General features: G+C 37.9%; 1 protein-coding gene across 21 annotated transcripts in view; it reads left to right on the top strand.

Moving 5' to 3' along the window:
- The window catches only part of DST (dystonin), a 288,304-nt gene that overhangs the window by 197,054 nt on the left and 78,410 nt on the right, over positions 1 to 12,840 (top strand). For all 21 annotated transcript variants that reach the window (XM_072332861.1, XM_072332859.1, XM_072332857.1 and 18 more), the window contains 10 exons: positions 451 to 574; positions 1,893 to 2,101; positions 2,365 to 2,682; positions 2,864 to 3,030; positions 4,702 to 4,858; positions 5,868 to 5,994; positions 8,219 to 8,281; positions 9,256 to 9,491; positions 11,124 to 11,253; positions 12,349 to 12,548. In XM_072332861.1, the coding sequence (XP_072188962.1) occupies positions 451 to 574; positions 1,893 to 2,101; positions 2,365 to 2,682; positions 2,864 to 3,030; positions 4,702 to 4,858; positions 5,868 to 5,994; positions 8,219 to 8,281; positions 9,256 to 9,491; positions 11,124 to 11,253; positions 12,349 to 12,548 (1,731 nt within the window). The remainder of the gene's footprint in view (positions 1 to 450; positions 575 to 1,892; positions 2,102 to 2,364; positions 2,683 to 2,863; positions 3,031 to 4,701; positions 4,859 to 5,867; positions 5,995 to 8,218; positions 8,282 to 9,255; positions 9,492 to 11,123; positions 11,254 to 12,348; positions 12,549 to 12,840) is intronic.

Genomic DNA, 12,840 nt, shown 5'->3' with positions numbered 1-12,840 from the left:
AGACTTTAAAACTGTGAAGGTGATGACTTTGTTTTGACATATTGATGTTGATGCTACACCGTCAGCCTGATGTTGGGTGGGTTATTGCTACTGCTGACTGAATGTTTTAATCCCTGTTCTCTGATGCTGAGTTGAAAAGAATGTTTATTTTTCTTTTGGATATCATTTGAGTTAGTGCAGTGTTTTTAAACAACAGCTAATCAAAAGGTGCATTTTGAAGTTGCATACAAAGAAATCATTTGAATATTGTGAAACAGAAGATAAAAGCAATAGCAAATAAACGAAAACAAGGTCCAGAAGATCAAGGTTAATATTTTCATTATAAAGAAGACACTCTATGAGTTAGTTTATTCCCAGCAGAAGTTTAGGTTGTATGGCATATCTCAAGCCTTGCGTGTGTAGCCTTTAGCTTTATTTGACAGCGTAATTAACAATTGTGGAATTTTACAGGTTCTTCAAGGACAAGTGTCTAACCACCAAATTGCTGTAGAAAAACTTAAAAAAGCTGCTGAAGTGCTTTTGGATTCAAGGGGGGAGTTGGCCTCAGACAAAGAGGAGATTCAGAAAACACTGGGTAAAATGCTTATTTTTCTTAATGCTTATATTTAGCTCTTATATCTACAGTTCAGGTACTAGAAGAGAGAAAATGCAGTTTCCACATCTGTGTCACTGCTCAAGTCCATGTTTTCTTGAACTACAAGGTGTTGCAATACTGTAACTTCATTGTTGCTCTGTCTCCTATGCTTGATCATATGCTTTTCACTTAAAATGCATCATTTTCTTTATTTATTTTCAGAGAGAGAGATTATTCTTAACTCTCACGTTAAAAATTACCAAGTCAAACACTTAGTATTTTGCTGAGGATAGGGGTAGGGGGTATATTCATGTTCAAGGAAAATGACTCCAACTGTAGGTTTCCAAGCAATTATTTGAAGTTTGCATAGACAAACTTGGTTCTGATTTCAAGCATCCTTATGTGGTGGGCTGACCTTGGCTGGCTGCATGTTGTCCTGTAGTCACTTTGTCACAGTCCCTCCTCAACAAGATGGGAGGGACTGTGATGGAAAAGTTCATGGTCTGAGACACTTAACCAATTACTGTCACAAGCAAAATAGACTTAAGTTGGAGAAAATTACATTTCTTGCTAACTAGATAATAGGTTCAGGTATTGAAAAACGAATTCAAAAATTAAAGCGCCTTCCTGCCACCTGCCTTATTCCTTGGCTCAGTTTCACTCCTTCATTCCCGATTCCACCACCCCCTCATCAACCAGTGCAGGGGAATAAGAAAATGGAGGCTGTGGTCAGTCAGTAACTGTTCCACTCTGCTGGTCTGTTCTCTTCCCAGTTATCCCCTGTTCCAACCTGGAGCCTCTCCACAGGCCACAGTCCTTCAGGGAAGACCTGCTCCAGTGTGGGCTGTCCGTAGGTTTCAGTTCCTTCAGGAAATATCTACCTGATCCTACTTAGGGCCCCCACAGGCTGCAGTTTGGAGGGGCTCCATGATGGTGGACCATTTAGGAAAACCTGTTAAGCTCTAGCAACAATGTAAGAGACATAGCTGTAGAGTAACTATTTTACCTGCTGTTTTATTTCCTGGGAACGGTCAGCTGTCATGGTGTCATGGGTGAACTGTGACATGTGGGAACCAGCTTCCAAAAACTTGGAAGCATAGCTGTAAGCTGCTTTTTCATTTCACTTGTGCAAAAAGCTTCTTGGCTATATTTGATTCTGGTCTTTCCTTGTGCATTTTTACTGAATACAGCTGGTGGTTTCCCTTGCTTCTGATACAGGTAACTTTTGTCTCACATTTACCTGGTGAGAACTAATAAAATGAGTTAAAAGTTTAGGTTGGCTAATGGAAACATTTGAAATATATTTTCTCTTTATCAGATGATATTGTGGAGAGATACGACAATTTATCCAAGTCTGTGAATGAGAGGAATGAGAAGCTGCAAATAACACTGACTCGATCCCTAAGTGTGCAGGATGGTTTGGATGAAATGCTGGATTGGATGGAAGGTGTTGAAAAGAGCCTTGAGGAACAAGATCAAGTGCCTTTGAATTCTGCTGCTATTCAAGATATCATTAGTAAAAGCATTGTAAGTAGCATATTCTGAAAGAAATTTTTGCATTAAGATTTCAAGAAATAATCAAAATATTACATTGTCATCCTTAATGGGTTCAAAATACTTAGTGAAGGAGACTGTTGCATTAGCTGAAACTGCACATACAAATATTTGTAGCTGAAACAGATCTGTGCAGTTAGTCACAGCCAAACTAATTTGTTGCTTCATATGATGGACCAGTTCCACTCTTAAAATTGATCTATAAGCAATACAGAGTAGCTTTTTACTTCTTTCAGATGCTAGAACAAGACATTGCAGGTCGTCAAAGCAGTATAAACACTATGAATGAGAAAGTGAAGAAGTTCATGGAAACAGCGGATCCGTCCACTGCATCCTCACTGCAAGCCAAAATGAGTGAACTTGCAGGACGTTTTTCTGCAGCAAGTAAGAAGCATAAAGAAAAACTTATGAAAATGGAGGAGTTGAAGACTAAAGTGGAGTTGTTTGAAGGTCTGTCAGAAAAACTCCAGTCATTCCTAGATGAGAAAAATCAGGCTCTCGGTGAGACTGAGGCACCAAGAAAGGATGTTAGTGAAGTGTCGCAGTACGTGCAGGTACCGTACCATTCCATTTGTATACTGTGTGCATATCTGTCCAGTCTTGCTCATTCAAATGCTAGAAGAATAAATAAGACATGCTTGTTTCATAGCTTTAATTGCTTGGCTAAAATAACAGATTTAATATTGGACAACTGATTGTGTAATCTAACATGAAGAATATATTTGTGTTTTGCAGGAGGCTAGTGTAGAATTAGCGAAACATAAGAAAGACTTGGAAGTTTTGCAGAACCTTCTTGAAGAACTATCTTTACATGCTCTTCCTGGAGATAAAGCATTGGTACTAGAAAAAGTAAACGCTTTGTCAAAAAAATTCAGAGAGGTAGAGGAGACGGTAAAGGAAAAGTAAGTTGAACAGTTGTTGAAATGTTTCCACCTTTTAGGCTAATAATACAGTTGTTATTGTGACTGTTAACCTTTTGTGTGCAATTCAAGAGATTTCAGTTAATTTTTCATTATTTCAAATTTTTCAATACAATTTTTCATTAAAAAAAAAAAAAAGAACAAAAGAGATGCATCATAGAAATACTTCAGTAGTTACTCTATTACTCTATCTGCCTCAGGCTTTCTAAATTACAGACAAGAAATGTTTTCCAAATTTCATGACTATATTGTGAGTTCTGTAAGTAGTAAGGAAACTCTTCTACTTCTCTCCTTCTCTGATAGAATAAAAATTCTTATTTGTGCACATTAATTTTGTACACTGTTTGGAATCAGGCTGCAAGGAAAAAACTTGAAGAAATTACTATAACATCCATTTACCTGTGTAGCAAAACTGGATTTTGCACGTTCTGATATTATTTGTAAAACGATTGGTTTTTTTAGTCTAAAAAATTTCAAATTCTGTCAAAACAGTGATCTCTAAACTAGGTTTACTTGAGGTAGACAGAATCTTATTTCTGATCATTGAGGATGCAAACTGAATATTAAAACTTCATATAAGTATGACATGAAAATTCCTTTCTTGATCATGTATTGTTAATCACAGTGACAACACTAGCTCTAGATGTCATCCTTAGACACCGGAAGGGAAAGAGTGTGTGCAGAAGTTATTAAATAGGTCCTCGTTTATGAAAGTACTTGGAGAACTTTCTTCAAAATCCAAAATGATCCAGTGAAGACATTTCTCAGATGTCTTTTTATTTTACTAAGGTATCAATATGCTGTGTGCTAGCAGCATGAATTGTGTTAGGAGTTTCCTTCCTAAATGAAAGCTTTTACTCACACCTCCCACCAGTATTTTTTTCAATGCTTGTTTTGCTTTTATCACTTAAGTCATCTGTGTTTATTTTGCTACTTGTTCTCATGAGTCAGTTCTTTGAGTCAGGGTTGATCTAATGGTATTTGAAGTATGATTTTTTTGCTTTTTTTTTGCGCAGTACCAGATATAATTAGTTCACCAGCACTACTGATGTATTGCTTTAGGATCAAATCATGTTCAGGTAGAAGATGAATAAATTACAAGTGCTGTGACAAGAGGTTGTCTCTCTATGACACCTCTAATGTATCAATGCTTGTAAATACCTAATGGGTGGGTGGGGGCAGGCTTGTTTTAATGGTGCCTAATGATGTAACAAGGGTCAGAGGGCACAATCTGCAACACAGGAAGTTCCATACAAACATGAGGAAAGTCTTTACTTTGTGGTTGGCAAAGCTCTGGAACAGGTTGCCTGTACAGGTTGTGGAGTCTCCCTCTCTGGAAATACTCAAAAGCCATCTGGATGCTTCCCTGTGTAACCTACTGTAAGGAACCTGCTTTATCAGGCAATTGGACAAAATGACCTCCAAAGGTCCCTTCCAGCCCCTATGATTCTGTAACTCTGTCAAATGTTGCAAAGATGGTTGTGTTCTCTTCATGCAGAAAACTCACAGACCTGTACTACTTGGAGCTAGTTATGAGGCTATCACTGAATACAGGAATAGCAATATCAGATTTAGCAGTATCTGTTGATTTAAATGTCAGAAGGAATGCTGACGTTCAGTGCACAATTTCTTTTGTTGTCTTTAATTGTCTAGAGAAGAGGATGTATCATCTTGTCAGAAAGAAATTGATACTTTTGAGCTACTTGTAGAATCTTTAAGGAAATGGATAAAAGAGACGACAGAACGAATACCTGCTGTACAACCCTCTCTGAATACAGAAGAGTTAAAGAAGCCTTTGGAAGATACATTGGTATGACGCTGTATGAGAAAAATACAGTTAAAGGAAGGAGGGCATCTGTTAGAAACATAAAAGAACAGACATAAGTTATAAGCAGTCACAGTAATTGGACTTGCAGTCTGCATTTACATTACCATTTCCTTTGCATGTTTGGGTGTACTTGTGGTGGGCTAACCTTAGCTGGCTGCCAAGTCCCCACCCAACTACCCTCATTCCCTCTCCTCAGCAGGACAGGGGGAGAAAATATGATGGATGGGTCACAGGTCAGGGGAAGGGATGGAGATCACTCACCATCATTGCCAAAAAATCATGAATTGTGAAAGATTGGTTGCAGAATTAAAACAGTGTAGGAAGGTGAGAGAGAAAAACACTGTCCCTCCATACAACTCCTTTCTTCCTAAGCTCAACTTCACTTTTTCACTTCTTGCTTTTCTCTCTTCCCTGCCTCAAGTGGTGCAGCACGAATAGAGAAAGAGGGTTGCTGGTAGCTCTTTGTCGCTCCTTCTTTCTCACTCTCTTCCTGTGTTCCAGAGCGGGGTTCAATTTCCATGAGTTACAGTACTTCCTGTCAGGAGCCAGCTCCTGTGTGGGCTCTCCATGGTCTTTCAGGGACCATGCACCTGTAGTGGCAGAGGGTCCTCCAAGCACTGCAGTATGAATAACATGTTACACCATGGGTTTTGTGCCAGCAGGACTGTTTCTCACATTTTTTTCTCACTCTGGCCTCTCATAGCTGCAACATATTTTTGTTCCCCTGTTCTTAAACATAACAGAAACTGATGGACTCAATCTGAGCCATTTTGGAGCTGGCTGTAACTGGCTGTGTCCAACATGGGGCAGTGCCTGACCTGTTCTCCCAACAAGAACCACATATTACCAAATATGAAGCCCTTATATTACCAAAGGCTTGCCAGACAGACACAATATAGTACTACAGGAGATTCCCAAGCAGCATTTCCTTTCTCTTTACTAAGCACTTTGTCTGAATTCAGTTTTGTAATTAACTATTTTTCTTAAACAGAATTTAAAAGATGAATGGACATTAAAAGCAACTGAGCTGCAGAAAATGAACAGCAGAGGAACATTGCTATGTAATCTGATTAGTGCTGTGACTTCTCCCGCAAAAGTGAGAGCAGTTGCAAAATCAGGTATGCATTCATATGATCAGGTAAGCCCAATATTTATGGTGTTTATTAAACCTTTAAGAAAAAAATAAATAAATGAAGTACTACAACCTTAGGCTAAGTGTCTGAAAATTATGGCTTAGAAGAAATCATTTAGCCATGTCTGTTCTGACCTTTGCTATGATTCTCATTTTAGCTATGTCTAACTGCTGTAATAATTCATTACACATTCTGATTGCTTTACATTGCCAAAATAGCGTAATAGCACTTTGTTGTAAATGATTGACAAGTCTTGATCCTAGGAAAGTTTTGATTATGAGAAACTGACTTAATCTGATTAGTGTTTACATATTGGCCAAATCTGCAAGTAGGACAAATATAAACCTTACCTTTGCAAACACTAACATACCTGTACATCTTTGCTCACAGGGATATGTTTTCCATAGCTAGTCCATGTGACATCAGGCAAGCACACAATTGTTTGCAGAATCATGGAGTTTTTGTTAGAAGGGTGATGCTATCCCAGTATGACAGCATAATTGATGTTAGTTTATAGTCTAGTTGAAACAACAGCATGAAAAGAAATCAACTCCATATTGCAGAGTGAGTCCCCTGGACCAAAATATGCTTCCAGTCTGTATTTTTTACCAACTCCTATTTACCTGTAAATATATCTTAAAGATAGCAAATTTACTTCCATTAAATTTCTGTTCTGTACATCAACTTGTTTTACAGAATCTAGCAAGTCTGCTAGAGTCAAGCCATAAGCTAAAGCATGTGGTATCTAAGGCATTTTAATGACTGTAACTGTGTTTTCATTCACTTTAATTTATTTCCAGACCTTGTCAGTTCAAATGCATTAGCCTCCATTGGTTGTTTGCAAAGAACACTGGTAGGACAGAGACTGCCAGTGAATACCTATTTGGGAAGAGCAGAGCACTTTGTTTTTCGTATTTCTTTGTAGTAGTTACTTCTGGTTTCACCCTTGTTAGGAATAAAAATCTTCAAAGAACACTTTGAAACTTTACATAGGATATTTATGCTTTTACCTTGCTTCTCTCTCTACTTCTATACATCCAGATAGAAAAATAGCATATAGGGGCAGGTGTAATCCTCCAGATAAGAATGTTTGCTCTCCAAGACAAGAGATGTACTGTGTATCAGTTAATCACAGTTGTAAATAACATAGTCCAGCTAGTAGAGCATGAAGATTTACAAGGCTTTAGCTGTGGGCTGTGACTTTTCTTATCTGTTTATTTTCTCTTACCATCCTCTGGCTGCCACTAATGTGATCTTCACTGTCCAGGTGGTACTGTGGGGTGGATCCACAGCCTTCTTCAAGGCAACCATTAATCTTTCCCTGTTAACTGTGAATACATATGTGTTGGAGTGCAGAAAGTTGTTCTCTTGGCTGCTCTGCAGTGACTTTGTCTTCCAGTTCTGTGGTATGACAGCATTTCTCAAAGGTTATGCAGCCCTAGATCTAGAAACTTTGAAATACTATTTAGTTAGTGACAGTGACAGGACTTAACAGTAAGGGTTCCACGTCACCTTCCCTGGAACAGCATGAAACAAGTTCAACCTCGCTCATGGTGAGATAGAAAGGCATTTTTCCTCTTGACATCAAGAGCGTTTTGTGCAGAGGTATAGTACTGCTAAAAGTAGGTAAAGGAGTTAAATAAGCTGTGCCTTTGGTTATGGTTTCTGCAGTGACCGCTTTAGTCTTCTTTACTGCTTAACGTTCAAGTGCTTTCATAATGGTTTCAATGTGAGACTGCGCCACTCTCCAGGACATGAACATGGTTGGGTAAAAATATGTAAGTAGTTTGGGAACAGATTCCTTTTTGGGAGAAGAAACTGGCATTAGCCATATGGGTATAAGTAGGCCTCACTGCTAGGGTAAAGACCTTTGTCCATTATATTCATAGCATTGTAAGATTTAAGACTGCTCATATATTGTATGTATGCATACTTATATGTGCATGCTTGTACACACCTGTACAGTATGCATGTGCTGTGCATATGTGATACTATTTCTGGCGAGCTGGATCAGGTTAAAACAGAAAACAGCCTTAAGAAATATAAAGATATCTAAATAAAATGTTTATTACAAGATCAGCATGCAGATGTTTCTTCAGTTGTTACTAGAAGGGCTATTTATTGCTATTCTGAAGAGAAAATGCAATGCTGGAGGTTTGGTGGGAAAAGGGACCGATAAGAATAAGAATTATTCCCTCTTGATTGGTAGGTGGCACAGTGTTGAATGGAGAAGGAGGAGCTGCAGGAACTCAGGATTTTCTGAAAAACAAAGGTGGGTAATCACTAAATGAAAATTTCAGGATGCGATAAAAGAATTGTGTTTGTGAACTACTGTTAAACATGTAAATATGTTGAAAACATTGCATACAGCCTGTTGCAACAGGCTTTACTGGACAAACTTAATCCCATCCATACATACAGGAATTATATTGACTAGTAAGATGGTACTAAAATTAATTTTTAAAAAGATTTCAATATTTCCTTCCAAAAAAGATCACATCTTTGTTTTCTGAATCAATATGAACTTAGGTAAGAATATGGAGAGATAACAATTTTAATGTAACATATAACTTTTGAGAAAATTATTACTCTGTAGTGAGATGAAACTTCATAACACCAATTGACATACATGACATGAACACATACCTACATATACAAACACACTCATTTTACTTACATTTGTATCACTGTGTGACTAGATCCCATTCAGAAACAAAGGAACTCATATACCACGTCCCACATCTGCAATGTTGGTTTTTCTAAACTACAGTCTGCTTAGTACACCGTCTGTCTCCTAAAGCTGTCTCAGTGATTACGCGCCTTTATAACATTGCTTGGCTACAAACAGGATACAACTGTAGTGATGTCAGGATGTCATACTGGTAACTGAAATGTAGTCCAGTATGTTTAACTTCCTGTTGCTGAAGTGAAAATAGTTGCTTGAAATTCCAAAGTAACAACAGGTAGGAAGGGTGTAAGATACTTGCCTACCTCTGTGTATTAGAGTAATGATTCCCGTGAAAAGAAAAGCTCTTGCAAGCAGAAATGTATATTAGGTCACTCAGATGCACTGTTAGAATGTTTAGAGTGAACAAGAACTAACTCCTAACATGTTCAGAAGCTTTTGCCTTGAGGGACCATTAGCTGGAGCAAAGCAAAGTAGTGTTTAGAAATTCTTGAAGTGTAAGTACTGTTTGAAGTATGAGTGATCTCTAATATAGTCTCTGTTCATCTCTCCTCTTACAGAACTGACAAGTGTTCAACAAGCCATGTCTGATGTAAATCATAGTTACGAAGATTTGGGAGTTTCACTGAAGAAAAAGATTTCAGAGCTAGAAAGTATGCTTTCAAAAATGCAGAACATTCAGGAAGAGTCAACTTCAATGATGCAGTGGTTACAAAAAATGGACAAAACTGTGTCAGACTGGGAAGCTGCTCCAACTGACAGTGAAGCCGTTAAAGCCCAAGTTGAGCAGCATAAGGTACTTACGTGCCTTTAAAAAAAATCATTCTTTGCTGCAATTATTGGGGCAATTCTATTTGAACAGTTCATATCTCAGCATAATTTATTGTTGCAGAGAATATTTTAATGATCCCAGTAAACGTGCCAGTCCAGCTTTGAGAAAATCTGGCAGACTTCGTCAGAGGAGTAAAAGAAATGCTGGGTCAAAGAGAAGGAATTTTGTATGTTAAAAAACAAGTAAATAAATAGCAATGTCAGATTTAAATAGGTGAGAGTATATTGATTATGCAGTGTACTTTTTTTGATATCTGTAGTAATTCGGATATGTTTACTGGATTGTATATAAGATTATATATCTGTCTATCCAAAAGCTGTTTCTGCAGCTGCTGGTTCCCTGACACTCCACAGATCTCCTGGACTTTGCAGCAGGCTTAGGTCTGTTCCAGGGCAGCATTTCTCCTCAGCAGCCATGCCGTGCATGCTAAATCATACAGCTGCACAAAGTCTCCTCCTCCCATTTTAACTGATATGAGAAAACCACTAAATCAGCAGTAAGCTTCTGACCAGTTTAAGCATTAGACGTGTGCTTGTAGCAGTGGAGGACAGTATTTCTACATGTAAACGTTCATCTCTAAAGTGAAACGTAATAGGTAGCTGTTGAAGGGAAAATTCTTTCATTGTCTGTAATTGTGGGTAAGTAATTTGATGAAGCCGAGGTGTATTTTTTTATATTTCATTGTCCACCCTCAAAAATGAACCTGAATAGCTACGGATTTTCCTTGAGTTTGACATTCCTGAGACTTGGCAGTGTTTCAGCCCTGAAACTCATACTATATGTAGAAAAACCTTTGTTCCTCTATTTGTAATAAAGATTATTCAAAGCTAACGACCATCTTATTCCACTGTGGTAATAGAAGAGTATTCATAGTTGGAAAACTGAGAGCTTGTTCCAGCAAGAGACATTCTTTTGATGCAATTGGACCTTTCGCTTAGAGTTCTAAATTAAGCACAGATTTGTTCAGTGTTTATTTGAATGGGGTTTTTTAGGGATAGCTAAAATGCAACTCCACAGTGCAAAATCTGGCAGTTAAGAATGTTCATATAAGTGACCTTTGCCAGGCATTCACTTCCATCTGTAAGAACTGCATAAAGTGTTCTCAAGGAACTGCTGGGACATCTCAGTCCCACTGCTAGGTTTGCTCTTAAATTATGGTGTTCTCTTAATGACTGTTCTAGCAGTAGGTCTGTGACAGCAGAACTTTAGTGAGCTTTTCCGTATTGATTGGGGTATTTCTGCTTTGAACTTTACTATGCATTAGTCAGTTGGCATTCTGTACAAGAACAGATTGTAACTATGCGTATGATGAGACCTAGTGGGTCTTATCTGTTTGAATTCTTCTAATTCTGTCACTCATTCAAATTAAACAGTAATAGTATTAACATAATTTATATATATCAGGTCATTTATTCCAAAAAATGTGACCAGTCCATATGTGCCATTAGAAAGGATTTTGACACTCCTAGCAGGAAAGCAGTACATAAGTGCTAGATATTTATGGTTTATTCTCATGCCTGGTATCTCAGTATTGTGAACTTCAAAAGTAACTTACAGTTCATCTTTAATTTTTTTTTTTACTACTTGATTTTGCAGCTCTTTGAAACTGAATTAAAGCAAAGTGAGAATAAAGTGCAGGAGCTAAAGGACAAAGTGACAGAGCTATTGGAGAAGAACCCCAGCTCTCCTGAAGCACCCAAGTGGAGACAAGTGTTGGATAAAATAGGTACTTGAGTAAATTTGTATAACACAGAGTTATTTGGAAGTTATCTTATTGCTAATCTTTTTATGTTGTAGCAATAATTAGTATTTTTATTATCTTACTCCCTCCTGTGCCTTCTGTGGAAATAACTCCCATTTCAAGAGGGTAGATTTGGATTAACTCCACTAAAATTGGTCCTCTTTGAATTTATATAGGTGAAAAAAATAAAAGGAAAAAAAAAAAAAGAAACGACTGGGTGTGTATAACAGATTTTGAGATAACGCAGTGTGTACTTGTCATGAGCTTTTGAAAGGGAATTAATGCAGAATGAACAGGGATTGCAGACAGTGAAACAGCACAAGAAAATGAAAACAACAGACACACAGTTTAAAGACAATGTTAGCAAAGCATTAAAGCTGAGTCAGCAAGCAGTGGCAGTATCATGAAGTGAGGTAGGAAGTTACAAGACATGAGACTCTCAGTGGCTGCTCTGGAAGCCACTTGCTACCAGTGGAAGAGCTCACAGTTTGGCCTAGGTAAACTTAAGTTCACACTCTGCTCTTGAAATATCTATAAAGAATTATTCTCATTGCATGTCATAGGTACCTGGTTTGGAAGTCTAAATTAAGCAGTTATTCTCCACAGGCTCCCAGTATAGTTATTTGAAAGAGATGTGCTCTTTCAGAAGGCAGTTCAGAGTAGAAGCCTAAATTGTCTTATGCTCAGCCTTGGAAGCCTAAAAAGGAAGGATAATCAACCTAGATCAGGTATCTAAGTTGTAAGGGAGAGTAAAGCCCTTCGGTTTTTATATCATTTGGAATCAAAAGCTAAGTTTGGTGGTATTTCATCTAGTAATACTGTCATCTAGTTTTGCTGCATGCTCTATATTCATTGTTCTAAAAATGCCACATGTGGCAGTGCTGAACTGCAGACCTTTATCCAAGTGTATATGGTTCTGACTGCTAGAAGATGAATTTGCTGTGTCACTGCAATAGGGCATCTGGAGTTAATCAGCAAGAAGCCTTATTAGAGAGCTCTGTTTATGTTTTGTATATAGTCTGCTGTCTGACAGCCCATCTGCTAAAACATGCATGCAATATGTCAACATTATATTGTTAGATTCCAAGTGGAAAGAGCTCAATCAAGTTACATCTGAGAGACAACAAAAACTGGAAGAGTCTTCAAATTACCTGACCCAGTTCCAGACAGCAGAAGCTCAGTTAAAGCACTGGCTTGTAGAAAAGGAGCTGATGGTCAGTGTACTAGGACCACTGTCAATTGACCCCAATATGCTGAATACACAAAAGCAACAGGTTCAGGTGAGTAAGTATAGCCAACACGCATTAATGATTTCAGTTTCTTCTGTGTGTTTGTTTGTGGGGCGTGGACTCTTGTGTTTTGTTCTGCTTTACATTTGCTTATCAGTAAATATTGGCTTGGTTCATACTTGACTACATGATTACAAGAAAAAATTGCTGGGAGATTGAAGAAAGATCAGAACAGATACAGGAAAAAATGGTCTGGGCTTACCTTTGAGGAGTTACTAATCCTCAGATATATTTTATTTTTTATCCATCCTGTGCTTTCTCTGTAGTCTAACGAAAGCATTCC

Source organism: Excalfactoria chinensis, chromosome 3 (assembly GCF_039878825.1).
Source record: "Excalfactoria chinensis isolate bCotChi1 chromosome 3, bCotChi1.hap2, whole genome shotgun sequence".
Lineage (NCBI taxonomy): Eukaryota > Metazoa > Chordata > Aves > Galliformes > Phasianidae > Excalfactoria > Excalfactoria chinensis.
Note: the sequence above shows the minus strand (reverse complement) of the source record. Positions and strands in the feature narration are given on the sequence as shown.